General features: G+C 36.4%; 1 protein-coding gene across 1 annotated transcript; it reads left to right on the top strand.

The window, feature by feature from the left end:
* The first annotated feature begins 2887 nt into the window (after window positions 1-2887).
* Window positions 2888-8950, top strand: LOC145780403 (D-glucuronyl C5-epimerase B-like). The gene is made up of 7 exons (XM_082592080.1): window positions 2888-3365; window positions 3561-3669; window positions 3864-4009; window positions 4305-4395; window positions 4602-4761; window positions 4924-5083; window positions 5343-8950. The coding sequence occupies exons 1-7, from the start codon at window positions 2895-2897 to the stop codon at window positions 6135-6137; spliced, it is 1932 nt and encodes a 643-aa protein (XP_082448206.1). The 5' UTR covers window positions 2888-2894; the 3' UTR covers window positions 6138-8950.
* Window positions 8951-18805: the final 9855 nt, after the last annotated feature.

Here is an 18805-nt window from a genome sequence, read left to right as displayed (position 1 = left end):
TTGTGCAATGAAAACAGTGGGATCATGCAAATCTTTTAAATATTAACATTAAAGTTTATGAAACTAAGCCAACTTGTCCAAAAAGGTTTTATGTCAGTGCAGTTTGTTTGTTGATTTATTGTTTTTTTATTTGTGTTATATCTTAATAACAACAATAAAGAAACATATGCCACAACTATAAGTTCTGAAAATGAAATAAAAATATCATACAAACTAGCCAACTGTTTAAAAAGGCTTTGCACCAGTGTGATTTATCCATAACGTTCCTTTAGTGCTTCGGTATTTATGGTATATCGTAATAATAGCAATAGCAAAAAATCGAATACCATTGATATAGGTTGTGTAAATTAAACAGATGGCTTGCATAACTTCTCTTTTAACATCATCGTTGATATTACAACTGTATCAAATTACAACTGTTGAAAAAGGTTTCAGGTCAACACAGTTTGTTGTATTCGTTGCATCATTTCTTTGTAATTGTTTATACGTCAACATTAAATAAACAGAAACCCTGACATATTACAGATGAGTAAAATCAAATCCTAACTGTTTCATGTCAGAGCATTTAAGTTATATGGTGTGAGTTTTAATTATTTATATTATAGCAACAATTAAAAGATTTTGAAGAATTAAATTTTGCTTCGCTTTGAAGTATGTAATATATGTCTCAAACAACCTTGTTGGGAATTGCCACATAGTTCAGTGTTGTGCTCTGTGAATGTTTTGTCAGAGTATGAAATGGATGGGTTGATAAAATATCATGGTGTTGAACTGTTAAATCTGTGTGCTTCCTCGGTCACAAAATTGACCCTTTTTCATTGACCCAATATTTGCAGATGTATAACATTTGATATTAACTGAAGGTGTCAAATTTTGCCGATAACAATATTCCAATTTTGCTGATGTTATTGATACTGATACATTGATACATCTCTAACTTTATTGCTATAAATGTGTTTGTTTTATATTTTTCCTGCAAACGATGTTATATGGAAACAACTAGATTAGATGTGTTGCTCTCTATTATGCAGAGGTAGAGAATAGACATCCGATACTTTGAAAGAAGATCGCTACCACTGCAGTATGCCAAAATAGTAGTACTACTCGCTACTAGCCAGGACTGTGGAGTCGAGCAATAAATATATCACCCCTTGACTTGATTTGTAACTGACCAAGTATATACATCTTTGATTATGTCAGATTTTGTAAAATTTTTTGCTCTTTTTTATTTTAGAAAAAAATTTGCTTCAGTTGCGATCGATATTGAAATGGCGACTTTCCCAAAAACTGACAAAAATAAATACTTTTATTTTCTGGAAAAGTTTTAAAACACAATACAGAGAACAAGAAACTATATTTTGAAAAAACATTACAAACAAAAATATTATTGTTCATTGTTTGTATCAAATCTGAGTAGCACTTTTTTTAACATTCTCTCCCAAATCCTTCCAACTCCGCAGCTCTGCTACCAGTTGATGAAAAGTAACATGCTAATTCTATGTGCTACTTTTGTCTTGAACTGAAAAGTTCTATTTGTGAAATTACCTTGTGAAATGCACCTTGTGAAATAAAAATGAAGAATATCATCTTTCAAAAGTACCACATTTGTTTACATTGTCATTTCATTATTGTTATGGAAAAAAAGTTCTAGGTGAAATTTTATTTTACTGCTCCAATGTTTACATCCAAAATTTGTAAATCTGATAATTTTTTTCCACTTAAGTTCAGAAGTATGACTGAAGCAAATGTAGTTTTCCGTGGTCGCTACATCGAGAATAAAGTAGCGTTGCTACTCCACCAAAAAGGAGCAGTGCTGCAAAAGTTTCATGCTACTGACCACATTTGGCTATATGGTAGCACTTTTATTGCTGCTCATATATCTGTTATATATACTTTTTTTTTAATTTGTAATTTGTATAATTTTTTTTCAACTGTTTTTTGCATATTTTTACTAAACACTAACATGTATCTCTATATGCGTAATAATGGTAGTCGTAGGTGTTTTGTATTTGCATCTAGATTAATATATTCTGTGGCCTTTGTTGGTTTTTGCAATATTTTTACCATGTTTCTTATATATTGGCACAATCAATATGTATAACTTAAATGTTGTTGTAGTAGCAGAATTGGTGTGACTTTAGCGAGTGGTGAGGCCGACCCTGCTGCCAAAATAATGTGGCTATTGCTACTTTTGCCTTATAAACTTGTCCGCTAAACACCTCAATTTGAAGTGTTGCCACAACTTTTTAAAAAATATGTGCGTGTTTATTGTGTGGTAATGGCTGTAACGTAAGAAAGGAATAACTTTCTAATTAGAACTGGGCATTTAAGACAATTGAACCTGGGAAAACGACCTAAAATGTACGAATTTGGTTGTATAGATTTTTTTTGTGAAGTGGAGGTTTGATTCATTGCGCTGAAATAAATCTATTCTTTCTGTGTATTTATGTTATTATGGTATACCATCAGTTCACTATTTAGACTTTGCTTCATTCTCTTTAAGTAAAATATATATGCAAAATACAATATTCTGGACTCTATAACTGTATTTTAATATGAATTCTCAACTGTTCTTCAGTTAACTACTTATTCAACAGTCAACTATTCTTAGCTGGGATCATCACTGCACTGAATCCAGTCTACACAGCTGCTTTAAATTACACGTTTAATGCTATCTCATATTAGTAGCAGATATGCTGTTTAACACAGATGTAATTTTTTATGTTTTTCAAAATTGTCAATTTATGTTTTGTGGATCTATTTTTTTTTAAATAACGTTTACTCAACGTGTTTGTTGCTTTATTTTTCAGCAGAGCACTACTATTTTCACCGCTCAGTTTGAGTCGGAAACTAAAAATTAAAATAACCGTTCACTCATTTCAGATCTTAAAATTATGACAATTGTACGTCAGTTAGTGTGGCACTGCAGAAGTTTACTGGCCTTGAAAAAGTATCTGTTAATTGCGTTTGTTTTAATAATTGTTGCACTGTCTATGATTGTAGTCAAAGATGGAAACCATATCGTTTGTCAAAAGGATGCTTTGGCTTTGAGAAATAATCAGGAAGTTCCTTTACCACCGAAAGTTTTAGAAAAGTTGAAACAAAAGTGGCTTGCAGAGCAACCACTGCACAATGCCAAAGTAGTTGGTGATGAACCTCCAAATAGCGATTCTAAAGCACTGGCAGTGTCTTCAGTGGAATGTCTCATCAATGATGATTATCCTGTTAAATGCTTGAGAAGCAATGAGCCAAACGATGATGTATACATGCCGTTCAGTTTTCTCAAACAATATTTTGATATAACTGGCAAAATGAAGCATTATGATGGATATGATCGCTTTGAATTCTCACAAAGTTACTCAAAGGTTAGATCTTCAATCGATTTGGAATGCATTTTAAATAACAATACAGCACCAAAAAGTTATTTTAATATTGTTGTTCAAATACTGTTACTACATACAGTTTCTATGATGCGTATCAGAAGAACCCTATTGCATGTTCATTGTCATGGGTTTATTGGTAATACGGATGCATGTTATTGTTAATTGTTGAATTGACAGGTGTATTATCAGCCTTCAGTTCCTTATGCTTACAATGGGATGTTTATGACATTTGATAGTTACAATGTGGAAGTGAGAGACCGAGTCAAATGCATTTCTGGAAAAGAAGGTACCAAAGTGCTTCGTGATAAAAAAAATCTGTTTTAGAGTCGTTTTAATTGCAGTTTAACCATTTTCTTGTAGCTTGAGTTGTCACTGAAACTGCTGTATTTGTGTAGTGTGTCTTTTGAGAGTTGTTGAAGTGCTTAAATTAGTTGTAACCTAATACCATGGATTGTTTACATTGTCTTTCATCTGTTTTAGGTGTTCCAGTGTCCACTCAGTGGAGCCATCATGAATATTATTACTCAATTCAGATTTGTCAATTTGGATTAAGTCATTACTGCAAGAATTTAAATGAAAAACCATCACGTTCCACAGTTTATGAAAATGCTGAAGGAGGAATCCAGGTTTTTTTAATTATCACTACAGTATGAATAAAGATGTGCATTAAAAGTTACTGTTGCGACAAACAATTCGTTTTAATCCTTGGGATTTACGTAACTGCCTGTGTTTTGGAATTCTTATAAAGCATGTTCATTGTTCTTACAAAATTGTTTTATCTAGTATTGCTGTTGACAGACAGGCCTGCGAAGAATGTTTTTGTAATGTATATGATATACAACCGATGTACGGTATATGATATGCACAGTATATCCCATGTTCATATTCATTTAATATCACTAATTATATGTATTTTTTCAGTCAAAATGGAAGACAAGTAATCGTTATTGCGTTGTTTCAACCACCACGGATGATACGGTACCAGGAAAAGTTTTAAAGTTTAGCACACCTGGTAACTCAATCTCATGCATTCATTACTTTGTTCATATGCGTCCAGCCTTGATTTTAAAATTGTCGTATTGAAAACTCGGAAGTTCTGATTGAAAAATAAGTTATGTGGTATTCATGAAAATCTATCAATGCATCGAATAGTTGGAAGAGCTCAGATGCAACTTGCAATCCACAAGTACGTACTTTCTTACATTTTATTGTACGCAGATTCTATCCCTTTAGGAAGTGGTGTCACTTTGACTTTGGGAAACACCATGGAACATGAACTATCGTTCGACGTTAAATTTGTTTCCAATGGTTCTATATCTGTTGTATTGGACACTTCTGCCAAAACCAAACAATACACTGTGCATTATGTTACGAACAGGTAAGAGTATGCTTTTTGTTATCATTGAGGATTTACATTTATGCTAACCTTTTCATTATAGCATGCCATACAGTAGCTACCAAGTTGATTTCAAGATTAGCTCATTCTAAATACAGCTACTTAGCGATTTCATTGACATGCTATGTTGGTTTTGTTTTGTAGTGTCTTGATGGATACCGATCACCGATCCAACATATTTTACGGTTTGGGGCCGAGTAGGACCTGGAGGCACATTTCTCGCGATCTTATGATTGATGTAAGGAAAGGAATCAAGTTTTCGGGCGGCAGTCAAGCAAAGAAATCAAAAGCAAACATTCACAAGGTAAGTAACGCCGAGTGTTTGGATGCTTGTTATTGTCTTACAAAATACTTCGGAAACTTTCACTAGCATTGAAGTTAGATTAAATGTTTCAGTATTTCCAAACTAATGCAATGATTCTGCCCTCAAATGACATCAGTCGATTTGTTGTGTATAATGTACGACGCCTAAACAATTGGTAAAATTGAAAAAGTAAATGTACGTACTTGAAAAACATATTTATATCTTGGATCGCCCGTTTTGAAACAGTATCTTCTGCTAGGTATCACGTTTGATAATTCGAGGAGAGGGTTACATAGACAACATAACGATTTCAAAATCTGCTCATATGACACACTTCCGAGATGCCAGTGACTGGATTGTGAGGTACCAAGATCAAACGTCCGGAGGTTGGAAAAACAACGTCGAAAGAAGCTTTAAAGAAGGCTTTGCGCCACTCGCACCTGGCTGGATTTCAGCAATGGGCCAAGGCCAAGCGATGTCACTGCTTGCTCGGGCATACTATATTTTTTATGATGAGCTGTATATCAAAGCCATGTCGCTGGCGTTGAAGCCTTACACGGTACCATCCGAAAAGGGTGGTGTACGCGCAGTGTTTATGAACAAGTACGTTTGGTACGAGGAGTATCCGACCATTCCTAGCTCTTTTGTGTTGAATGGATTCGTTTATTCCGTCATCGGTCTGTACGACTTCAAGTCTTTGCTCGAAGATCAGTTTAAATTAAACGTCAGCACTCCATCAGCGAGTGTGATCCAAAGATTTTCAAACGTTGATGTGGATTTGCAGAGTACTTACAAACTGGTGTGTAAGTTGTATCTTGAAGGCATGATTTCTCTGGAGGCGATGCTGCCGCTGTACGACGGCGGAACGAGGACCTTTTACGATTTGCGTCACTTTATGCTTAAGACGCAGCCAAACATAGCGAGGTGGGACTATCACTCCACCCATTTAAGTCAGTTGGCATTGCTTTCCACTATATCTGACGATCCTATTTTCAAACGATACTATGATTACTGGATTGGGTACACCAAAGGAAAAACTGCTCCTCACAATTAAAATCACTTTTCTATCACCCACTGGACGAGTTGAGCTCTAAAATGTCCGCGTGGGTGAAATGGATATTATTGAATAGAGTTAAATGTTCCATTGCTTTGAGTTCTAAATGTGTTGCAAGACAAAGCTACGTTGCTCAATATAGACCTGTTCAGTATTTAACTCTAGCTATCAAAAATCGTTCTTTTACGTTCATTCAACGTCTGCAGACTTTGAATCAATACAAAAACTCATGCAGAAAATCTGTAGCTTTTTACATTGATTCAGCGTCTCAAGGCTGAAGCGACTGATTTGTTTGTTTGGTAGAGCGGATTTTGCTAGTTGGTATGCCAGCAATTGCATAGAAGTGATTGTCTTAGATGTTTTTTCTTCGAAATAAAAAAAAATGTAGTAGCTGTGTCGCCTTACGGAATGGCCCGTTTCGGTGAGTCCAATCCCTTAACGGGGGGTTTTTTAATTTTTTTTTTTAAATTTTCGGGTTCCGTGGCCTAATTATCATTGCCGTTTTAGGGTTAGGGGTTAGGAACTCACCGAATCGTAGCAGACCCGTCGCCTTAAATATCGCCATTACGTTAACTATGTATGAAATACATCGATTTTGTTTTGTTTGTGCTGTTGCAGAATGTTGTTTTGACTCGTGTTGTGTAACCTGCTGTGCCGTAATAATTGTCTTTTGCCAGTATGTTTTTTGGGATGCCTCGTTTTTGTGAGATCTGACCATTCGCGTTCGGAAAGACCAATCCCAAAAATGTAGTAATAAGTACCAAACATCCATACATACCAACATCCATACACAGAAATGCTTCCTGCGTTGTTAAGTTTGGTGCTGACTGAAAGGTTCTCATATACCATCAAACTGATTTCCTTCATTTTTAGCATCTGATGCTGTTTTGAAGTTACTGATTTGTGCTATCATAAACCTAAAGCTGCCGTGGCATGTAACAAGGTTTAGTCACATTGTGTGGAAACAGGATAAATTGTGAACTTTTCTGCGTAAAAGTGAGAATTCGTTGTTCATTGCTGCCGTCAAACTATCATTCCACCATTTCGTCACATCAAAATGCTATTTGTGGTAGCAAGACAAAAGTAAGAAAATCAACGATTTTTCTTGTATTAATCATAGACTTAGTTGACTGTAGAAACTGAAACTTTGACTTTCGGGATGTTTTAAACAGCTGGTTAACGACAATTTTCCAACTTTGTCAATAACAATACAACCAATAACATAGCGATAACATTTGTTGATATTTGTATTTGTCGTTGGTGCCCATGCATTAGTATCACACGTTGGTGACTTTTTGTTTTTCTGGACGTTCGAGCAACATCTCAATAAGATCTATCCAAGCTGTTCTCGATTTGCCAGTATTTTTTTATTTTTTACTTTTGTAGTTGTAATTCTGCTGTGTATCATTTTTGCAAAATGACACGTAAACTTTCAGTCTGTAGGCTATGATGATAGCCGAGCACTTTTATTTTTGTATCTGTAGTGTCAAGCTATGTTTGTTCTTCCGAAAGATAGAGAAAATCCAACCACGGAGAAGTTTTTATTTAGCATACATTGCATAATTGTGTTTTGTCAATTGCCGTTTAACATACAACTGTGATTTTTCTTGATCGTCCTTTCTTGAGTTACTGGCTGTTGTTCTTCCGTTAACCAATTTGTTCGATTGGAATCGGTACATACATAGAAAGCGGAATACATTTCTTGGTACTATGTCATCATCACCATCCAAATTTGGTTTTGTCCCCACTAGTGGGGGTGGAAGATTCTTTCCTTGCAGCGATTGCCTTCACTCCTATTCTCCATCTTGTTCTGTCCATTCTATTTTCTTCCTTCAGTCCAACTTACAAACTTCCTAGATTCCAACATCCAATCAGCACTACATGCAGTAGTTAAACTGATTATCTTGTTTCGATATTAAACACGTTGTCCAAACCTCTGTTGTATTTGGCACATATTGTTTTTCGTTGTGATGGTCAGAAATAAAAACAAACTGAGCTAATTATAGTTCAATATTACACAAAGTAATATTAGTACCATGCTCAATCGCAATTAAAACGAGCGTGTCCATAATAGTTCCATTTTAAACAAGTTGATATTCGCAAGTTACTTTAGTGGATTGCTTGTTTGCATTGTTGTTAAACATGAAATTAAATCATCGTTTTCTTAATATTTCTGGTACGCAGTTTCATTACAACTTCAAGAAAATATCGTTTCCAAGACTTTTCTGTCAAATCATTGTTTGTTTGTTTTGTGCAAATGTAATCGATCATGTATACCTTTCCTTGTAACGTATGCCACCATTGAATTACCCGATTGATGCCAACCGTGCCTTTATGAATTGTTGATTGGCTGATCACGTGAAAATCCACAAAATGTAACGCTTTGATGCATCATGGAAATATCCACAGATATTGGTTGATGGTCACTTTGCGGTAAAAACTGGCATGGTACTGACGAGGCCTACACCGGCGAAACGGCTATCCGCCTCACTTTTCCCAGCCGACTGCCGATATACGCACGTTGATAACTGAAATGAGATTGCCTTCTGTTGATTTGACTTTTATTCATTAACTTGTAACTGTGCTTGAAGTAACAGATCTCGGAGGTGTTTGCTAGAATTGCAAACCAATCTATCGCCTCGTGTTAAAAATGATCACCAGATATGTTTTAGTAATTTATGGTATCAAATACTGATTGGAGCAAACTTGACTTTTTTGTCAAAGCTTTTTTGTCGCTATGGTTTTTGTGATTACCAGCATTATGTTGTTAGCTGTACACTGCGCGTGAATAAATCACTTGCTTTCGGACTGCAGTTCCTTCTAGGATCTAGATGTTTTGCACGAGCAGACACCTTGTGATTACTGTAGTTCCTGTTGCATCAGCAAGTCGTATTGACAGCTTTCTACTCCAGCCAACAAAGTTTATTGTTGTTGCATTGATTCAACGTCTGCAAACGTTCCTGTGTTTGATTTAACGGCCCGTTGAAGAGTCTCGTTCAGTTTATGATTTAAAAAGGACCGACTTCCGCCTACCGGTACTGGCGAGGTTAGCAGGAATCATGGAAGCATAATGATGGGATAATTCTTTTAAAACAAGAATGGAAGTTTGATCTGGTCCACACACAACCAATGACACGTCATTTCCTCTTTCGAAAGTTCGGATTATGATGTAGAATGAACATTAAACTCTCTCCAATTTTGTATATGTTTCCAAGTGACATAAAACAAGAATCGCAGTTTATAGTGCTTGTGCCGATTTAGATGGTTACGCTACGTCTACAGTACTTGCATATGGCTGAGCCCTTTTTTGTTGAATCAATTCCCTCGTTATCAATTACATTATTTCAGTAATTATTGCTGTTGTCAGGGTTGCCAGACTGAAATTTGTAAAAAAGGCCAAACTCACCAAGAAAAAAGGCCAAATAGGTAGAAAAAAGGCCAAAAATAAGCCAAACTCAAATAAGATAAAATAAGCATTGTAATCACGGTTGCCAGACTATGAAAAGGTCTTAATGCAAAATAATACAAAAAAAAGGCCAAAACAAGGAAAATATTAGATAAAAAAAGGCCAAATGGATATTTACCTGTTTATATTAAAAATAATGAAATATACATAATTACATATATTTAACAAATTTGCTTATATTTTATTGGATTATTGAAAAATTTCTTCTAAATGGTTGATTTATTCATTTTCTGATGAAATATACAAATTCTCACTGTTGCAGGGCCGTAGCTAGCCGGGGGCCAGGGGGGCCTCGACCCCCCTGAAAAAAATTTTGCCCCCCCCCCTGGCAAAATCCCAACGTTTTCGAGCAACAGCTACAATTATAATGATTTTGCCCATCTTTCCCATTTTTTGCCCCCTCCTCCTAAAAAAAGTTGGCCCCCCTTGCTCTGCGGTCTGGCTACGGCCCTGCACTGTTGTGCAATTTAATCATATTTGGGGTGCACTTGAAGTCTTTGCAACACATTTTTTGGTCCAACAGGTGAGAACGAATTCTTATGACAACTTCCAATAGTTGAATTTGTGTTCTGTTTCTAGGCTTTGTTTTTGCAGCAGTAGGCTAACTAGTGAAAATATTACCATGATACTTCACCACATCATCAATTGAGCGAATAGATGCATGGCACGCTATGGTTAAACTAAGATCAATTTCTGCTATTTTTTGTGAATCAGTGACTTCATGGACAAATTTAGTGAGAGAACTTTAAGAGGAGTTTGGTATGTTATTTAGGTGTTTTTTGGTTTATTCATCTGTAGAAATGTTGCTTAGCTTTGGCAATATATTCACCTTGCACATTACAAAGTATAGTTCAGGTCCTTAGGGGAATCTTTAGGCTAAACGTGTTACACGTTGTTTTTTTGCATATTTTTGCAGTTGATCAACCCAACTTTGATTTTAGTGGGTGCCGCAACTTTTTGGGTCACGTGATCACCCCAAAATCGGGGATTTCCCCAGAAATCACGTTTCAGCTCTTTTTACGTCATTTTTGTGCAATTACATATTCGATTTTTGTATATTTTAACTTAAAAAGCACATACTAATAAGTGAGACAAAATAAACACAAAATAATTTAATTGATGACGTCATTGTGACGTCATCAAATATATTTTTTTGCTTTTTTAACCTATTTTGGTCGTTTGCTGTTGGTTTTAGTTGGAGTACCGGTTACTAAAACCATTTCACAATTCCTAAAAGTAGTTTCGTCATGATTGCGTCTTTTATGACGTCATCATTACATTATTAAAACTGGACAACTTCAAATTCAGGAACCAAAGGTAAGTTTATTCCGAAAAAAGCGATCAAATACTCTCATTATTAGTTTTGCAAATGCTTAAAATTTTACAATTGCAAGCAATAACAATAATTCCAGTACAGTATGACGCAATAACGACGTCATCAAGGGAATAACCAGAAGAGCAGCTACCAGGGGTGAATTTCCCTTTTGGTCATGCCACTTTAAAATTTAAAATAATTATGTAGCCCTAATTATGATCTACAAATCCAATTAATACACGACCCCAGATGATGCAATGTCAGAGTCTTAACACTGCTAATTCAAGATGAAAAAACTAGCGGTTTTCGATGTTAAATTCCTACCATACGTAATTTGATATTAAAAAAATTCGTGTACGACAAGTTTTTTCAAGTTACAAGATAGAGTTTAGAAAGTCAAAAGCATTTCTTGAATGATGATTGTGGATTGGAGATGAAACGTCAATGTGGATTGAAGATGAAACATCAGAGAGGATTGGATATTTTGTGGTCGAATTGCATGTTTCGTACTCGCATGAACAAAGACTTGTGCATTTTATGGATTTTTTCTTACAGGGACATCGAGAGCCACAAGTAGACTGACAAAACGGAACAAGCTGATTTGCATCATTATGTTTCCAACCCCAAGCTAAAGGAGAAGGTAGTTGCTGAACATTTACGAGGCTTGATTTCCGTATTTCAGCTTGATGTATCGCTCTGCGTGTATGTTGCATCAAAGCAGCTGACGTTGGTGGCAGCTTTTCAATAGTGCAACCATTGGTAAACATCATATAACGGCATTCGTCTACATCCGTGATAGTAGGACCATTGCCATAAAGAGCTATGACATACTTTTGTATGTCATTTATAGAACTAGGTGAGCTAGAGAAATTCAGAGAGTTAAATAAGCCACACATTGCGGTAAGATTAAGCATCCAACAATCCCAAGCCTTTTTTTTCGAAGACGAAACAGTATCACAGATTGTGATAGCATAAAACAAAGGTAAAGAAGCGCAAATCATCTGAGATTGAGGTGAAGATGAAACAATATCATGGATTGGAATGAAGCGAGTTTTTTCTCCAACTCCAAATTCAACCCATAGTTTACAGATTTCTAACTTGTCAAAACACGAAATTGCAATAATTACCACATCAGTATCTATTGTTTTGACTATGGCATCGGATTTTCCATGTTTCACATGGAGAAACATACGGGTGTCTGCCTCTTCGTGATCACATGGAGAAACATCAGACATGTCCAATGTTTGATTGTTAAGAGCTGTATCTAATGATGTTACAACAATCGTAAACAAGTTTGGATCGACTGAAGTTATCACAGCTTGTTGAACCAGTTGATATAACGCAGTTTTGTTGCTGTCATTTCCCAAAAACTCAGACCAGTTGAGAGGAAAACGAGTATTACTTGTGACAGCCACGTAACATCCAGACCCTGTTTCTTGCAGAAGATAGGCCTCAGATAGCTACTGCCATCACAGAACATGCCATGATGCCAGCAGTGTGATGTCAGCCGGTTATGAAGTAGTGAAAGAATCTGCCTCGAAAACCGATCACTACGTCCTTGATGGAGGGTTCTTGTTGCATCGAGTGCCATGGAAACTGGAGACAGTTATGGGTCTATTGCACAGTCGTATGCAGATTTTACCATTCGTCATTATCGCTTAGCAACGGTGGTCTTTGATGGATATGGTGGTCCGTCTATCAAAGACAATACCCATCAAAGACGCGGCATGAACGTCCACCCGGTTGTTCACTTTACTGTAGACACCGAGTTCATTGGAAAGAAGGAGCAGTTCTTGCCTCGAGCTTCCAACAAGGAAGGATTAATTTCTGCTCAACTGAGGAATAGAAGCTGCAATGTGATGAACGCTCCAGGTGATGCAGATGTTGACATCGTCAAGACGGCAGATGGACAGTCCTCATCGACATAGTACGGCTTTAATTGGTGAAGACACAGACCTTTTAATATTGATACCACGCTATGCTGACACTGACCCAGACATTAAAGACCTCTACTTCCGCTCCGAAAAGGCTTACGCAATCAAAATACACGACATCAACAAACTTAAAGCAATCATCGGACCAGACATAATTATGCTTACAGCTCCTCTTCATTCATGCATTCACCGGTTGTGATTCAACGTCAAGGATATTTGGTATCGGGAAGAAGACGCTTTCAAGAAACTAGTGAAAAGTCAACCAATAATCAAAGAATGTGCAAATTGCTTTATTCTCCCAAATCAGACAAACCACATCATTAAGGATCTTGGAAACAAAGCTATGACCGTTATGTTTGGCAACGATGACAGTAACCTAGAAACACAGCGATACAATACATTGGTCAAGAAAATTAAAACAGCCAAATCCTTTGTTCACCCTGAACGCTTGCCACCTACATCATCCTTTACCAAATTCCACTGCCTCAGAGTTTACTACCAGATTATGGTCAGGATGGGTAGGCTACTGACGATGGTATGGATGCTCTAGACTGGGGATGGAAAGTAGACAATAATCAGATGGTTCCAATCATGACGGACATGAAAGCTGCCCCGGACAACCTACTGAAAGTGATCACTGCAATTGCGAATCGTGTTCACCTCACTGTAGTTGCCGGAGATATGTGCTACCATACCATGCTGGATGTGGACCATGCCAAACTGGTTCATGTGTCCATACAGCAATCACATAATTACAGACGATGACATCGAGAGTCACAGCGATGAGCATTAGTAATACTTGATCCATTTGCTTTCTTTACGCTGATTATGTCAAGAGTCTACATGACCACATCGTATGAGCTCTTTATGCCTGCTCAGTTAACCCAAATACATATAGAAATTTACCGGGTTTATTAATAAACAATACATTAAAAACAGAGAGAGACTGTTCACCAGGCATTTTATAATAAAAGTAATTTGCGTTCTTCTGGTGACTATTTACTAGGTTACCTCCTGATGTTAAAGATGATAACTAGCTTTTGTATTTCCGACGTTTCGTCAGTCAGCACGACTGACTTTATCAAGGTGGCTAAAACAGGTTAACACAACCTGTTCAGCAACGATGGCACAACACAAAAACGTACTGATAAAATGAATAAAGTAAGCAGCAAGAATCAGAATTAAAACACGCAACAAGATACCTAGAGGTTAAACTGAATGCAGTGAATGCCTAAAACCAGTAGGCTGCTTTCCAACAGCGTAAATTTATCTATCTATTGGGCCACCGTCAAGAAACATTGAAAAGTCATCAGACAAGACAGAAACCAAGGGAATTGGCAATAACAATGATAGAGAAGACGCACTGAGAATGGAAAAGGTGAAGTTAAAGTTAAAGTAATTTTTTGTACACAGAGGGAAAATTCTGACCATCTTTCTGGTTGAGAGCATGTTGTGCTTTCTGGTTTATGTATGCTGACTGACGAAACGTCGGAAATACAAAAGCTAGTTATCATCTTTAACATCAGGAGGTAACCTAGTAAATAGTCACCAGAAGAACGCAAATTACTTTTATTAAACAATACATTGTTATTGTACATTTTTAATTGTTTTGGCAGCCATCTTGGATTGCCATATTGAATTTATAGGCTATCAGATAATTTAACAATTCTGAGAATGGTCTCATTGACTTCACAAGGTATAAAAACCTAGATATAGACACCAAAACTACACGTTTTGGTCATATGATAACCTAGTTATGGTCAATTTACTGTCATTTTAATGGTTTGGCAGCCATCTTGGTTTGCCATATTGAATTTATAGGCTATCAGATAATTCAACAATTCTGACAATAGTCTCATTGACTTCACAGGGTATATAAACCTAGATATAGACATCAAAACTACATGTTTTGGTCATATGATGACCTAGTTATGTTCAATTTACTATGTTATTTTAATGGTTTAGCGGCCATCTTGGATTGCCATATTGAATTTATAGGCTATCAGATGAATTAACAATTCTGAGAATGGTTTCATTGACTTTACAGGGTATAAAAACCTAGATATAGACACCAAAACTACATGTTTTGGTCATAGGATGACCTAGTTATGGTCAATTTACTATTATTTTAATGGTTTGGCGGCCATCTTGGATGGCCATATTGAATTTATAGGCTATCAGATAATTCAACAATTCTGAGAATAGTCTCATTGACTTCACAGGGTATAAAAACCTAGATATAGACACCAAAACTACATGTTTTGGTCATTTGATGACCTAGTTATGGTTAATTTACTATGTTATTTTAATGGTTTAGCGGCCATCTTGGATTGCCATGTTGAATTTATAGGCTATCAGATGAATTAACAATTCTGAGAATGGTTTCATTGACTTTACAGGGTATAAAAACCTAGATATAGACACCAAAACTACATGTTTTGGTCATATGATGACCGAGTTATGGTCAATTTACTGTTATTTTAATGGTTTGGCGGCCATCTTGGATGGCCATATTGAATTTATAGGCTATCAGATAATTCAACAATTCTGAGAATAGTCTCATTGACTTCACAGGGTATATAAACCTAGATATAGACATCAAAACTACATGTTTTGGTCATATGATGACCTAGTTATGTTCAATTTACTATGTTATTTTAATGGTTTAGCGGCCATCTTGGATTGCCATATTGAATTTATAGGCTATCAGATGAATTAACAATTCTGAGAATGGTTTCATTGACTTTACAGGGTATAAAAACCTAGATATAGACACCAAAACTACATGTTTTGGTCATAGGATGACCTAGTTATGGTCAATTTACTATTATTTTAATGGTTTGGCGGCCATCTTGGATGGCCATATTGAATTTATAGGCTATCAGATAATTCAACAATTCTGAGAATAGTCTCATTGACTTCACAGGGTATAAAAACCTAGATATAGACACCAAAACTACATGTTTTGGTCATTTGATGACCTAGTTATGGTTAATTTACTATGTTATTTTAATGGTTTAGCGGCCATCTTGGATTGCCATGTTGAATTTATAGGCTATCAGATGAATTAACAATTCTGAGAATGGTTTCATTGACTTTACAGGGTATAAAAACCTAGATATAGACACCAAAACTACATGTTTTGGTCATATGATGACCGAGTTATGGTCAATTTACTGTTATTTTAATGGTTTGGCGGCCATCTTGGATGGCCATATTGAATTTATAGGCTATCAGATAATTCAACAATTCTGAGAATAGTCTCATTGACTTCACAGGGTATAAAAACCTAGATACAGACACCAAAACTACATGTTTTGGTCATATGATGGCCGAGTTATGGTCAATTTACTGTTTTGTTCAATGGTTTAGCGGCCATCTTGGAAGCTATCTTGAAAATAACCACTTTCCGGAAGTTGGATTCCTTAAGATTTTGAATATGTTAGTACTGACACTCAATACTAATCAAATCAGTTGAAAAACCATTGGTAACTTATTGTAACCAAAAAAGTAACACCAACAACAAACAAGCGACTACAATAAGAAAAAAACAAGCAAAAAATTAATACATGACGTCACAATGACGTCATTAATAACATAATTTTGTGCGATTTTTATCTCGTGTATTTTGTAGTGGCAGTCAGTCCAAATGTAAAAAAATAACGTATCTAATTGCATAAAAATGCCGTGAAAAGAGCTCAAAATTGACTTGGGGGGAATCCCCGATTTGGGGGTGATCACGTGACCCAAAAAGTTGCGGCACCCACTAAAATTGAAGTTAGATTCATCAGCTACAAAAAAATGCAAAAAAACAACGTGTAACACGTTTAGCCTAAAGATGCTCATTTTTGCCCCTAAGGGCCTGAACTAGTAGCCTACTGGGCTGGCAAGCCGGCGGTTGTGTTAGACTACCGATCGATCGAAACGTGAACACGTTACGTTTCTGTATAGGCTACCTACTTTTGAGCGTTGACATTATAATTCCAAAATTATATCTATAATATTCATATTTATCGATATTTTATGACTTGTACCGGATTTTAATAAATTGTAGCAAAAATAAATTCTGAAAGTAGCCCAAAAGGTAGCAAGTATAAAAGGATTGTAGCGGATGAGTTTTAATCAGCCTTAGCGGGTGAGCGCAGTCTGACTCGGTGCTGCCGTCAGATTACGAGTTACGACTATTAAACAAGCATACAACATGTACTGAACAATGGTGAATATGGTTTCATCTGGTAAGGTTACGACATATGAGAAATATTGATTATTATGGATTTTGAAGAGTAAATTTAAAAAAAGGCCAAATCTAGAAAAAGGCCAAACGTATAATTTCTAAGGCCAACAGATTTAAAAAAAGGCCAAATTCGAGAAATTTGGCCTTAAAAAGGCCATTCTGGCCACCCTGGCTGTTGTGTGTGATTCGGTTATGTCCCTAGATTCGGTAATGATGTAACGTCAAATGAGACCTTTCCATAAAGCTTGGGCGATATTTTGGCTTCTTCCCGAAAACTGCTCTTTCTGGCAGGACTGTTAGGTTTAATTCTGGTTTGGTGTCAATGACCTTTCCGGACCTCCACCCAAGACACCACTAAAACACACATCTTTACCTCAGGAGAATACAAATGTTTTCATTGAGAATATTTTCTTTCCAAAAAGTAAGATTTGTCTCGAATATAAAATGAACTTTATGCAAGTGTACTGCAGCCAAAAATTGACCTGGCTCAGTTATTTTTGACTCTCACAGCGAAAACAATTAACATAGGCAAAAGCGACCAAACGCAAACGTCAAAACCGGTATGAGACCGAACTAAGTTGTTAGTCTTAGTTTAAAAAAATGGCATTGTCGCAACTTAATTTATTGATAGCCCTAACCTACCATATTTCTATCATCAAAAGGTTTTGTTTTAGCTTAGTCACTCGTTCGTTGTAGTTTACGACTGATGCAAGTGCAATAAATTGCTTTCAAGTTTGTACCAACAGATTTGTAGAGCAACGATGATTTCACAGTTCTACTTTTACAACTGACAGATTGATTGATTGAATCTTTATCCTCGGACTGAGAAAGCTTCTTGCAGAGCTTAATCCTGGCAGTTTCGCATAGCCTACTTGTAGAGGCTTTGAATCACTGACGCAGACCCGGTCACCGAGATTGACAGAGTGAAGTTTCCGATTGTTGAAGTCTTGTTGCCGGGGAACTATTCCATTCATTAGATGCCGCTGAATGGAGAGCAGTCCTTAACGTGCGTTGCTCAAGCGCACACCCCGAGAGTCGAACCAGCGCCGCTTGATCTTGAAGCTTCTTCGTTCCAGAAGTGACGCGCTAACCAATTGAGCTATCGGGGCGGTTTTTTCAATCTGCAGAAATGTGCATTTTATTTTAATCTTTAGAATCCAAAAAGAGGACATTATGATTTAGGTCTTTTTAAACATCTTCGGACGACAATATTTTGTTTATTGAAAGGACTAGGAATACAAGTCGTATGATAACCCCAGAAAACATAGATTTGTAAGGTAGGTTATAAAAACTTTCCAAAACGTTCCGCTTCTACCTTATAATATTTTGCTACTATATTGCATGTACTCATTGTACTGTATTCTCGGCAATTATTTATCTGAAAAACAAACTGAACAAAGTGAACATGTAGACTAAGTTCAATAGGAATCCAATGTTTTCATCATCTCAAGAAACGGGACCGCGGTAAAGTATAAATTAATATTTTTAGCGACAAACTTAGATATGGCTGCGCACTCGATAAATTACAAGGCAGTGAATAACCCAAGTGCTTAAATCTCAATTCTTCGTAGTCTCTCCTGAAGAAATAGTTCAATGTCCACTGGCCATAGCAGACGCATTTTCTTTAAAACTACAATTTCCTATGAAATCAAAAGACGGGCTACAAACTTACAAAATAAACACAAAACGTCACAGGCCTGAACATAGCATGCTTGCAAG

This window comes from Aplidium turbinatum, chromosome 1 (assembly GCF_918807975.1).
Source record: "Aplidium turbinatum chromosome 1, kaAplTurb1.1, whole genome shotgun sequence".
Lineage (NCBI taxonomy): Eukaryota > Metazoa > Chordata > Ascidiacea > Aplousobranchia > Polyclinidae > Aplidium > Aplidium turbinatum.
Note: the sequence above shows the minus strand (reverse complement) of the source record. Positions and strands in the feature narration are given on the sequence as shown.

Excerpts from the sequence above, each read along its gene's own strand:
- LOC145780403 (XM_082592080.1), top strand. The coding sequence starts at position 2,895 with ATGACAATTGTACGTCAGTTAGTGTGGCACTGCAGAAGTTTACTGGCC. Across the intron at positions 3,670-3,863 it reads ATGCATTTCTGGAAAAGAAG|GTGTTCCAGTGTCCACTCAG; the intron begins GTACCAAAGTGC and ends CATCTGTTTTAG. Across the intron at positions 4,010-4,304 it reads ATGCTGAAGGAGGAATCCAG|TCAAAATGGAAGACAAGTAA; the intron begins GTTTTTTTAATT and ends GTATTTTTTCAG.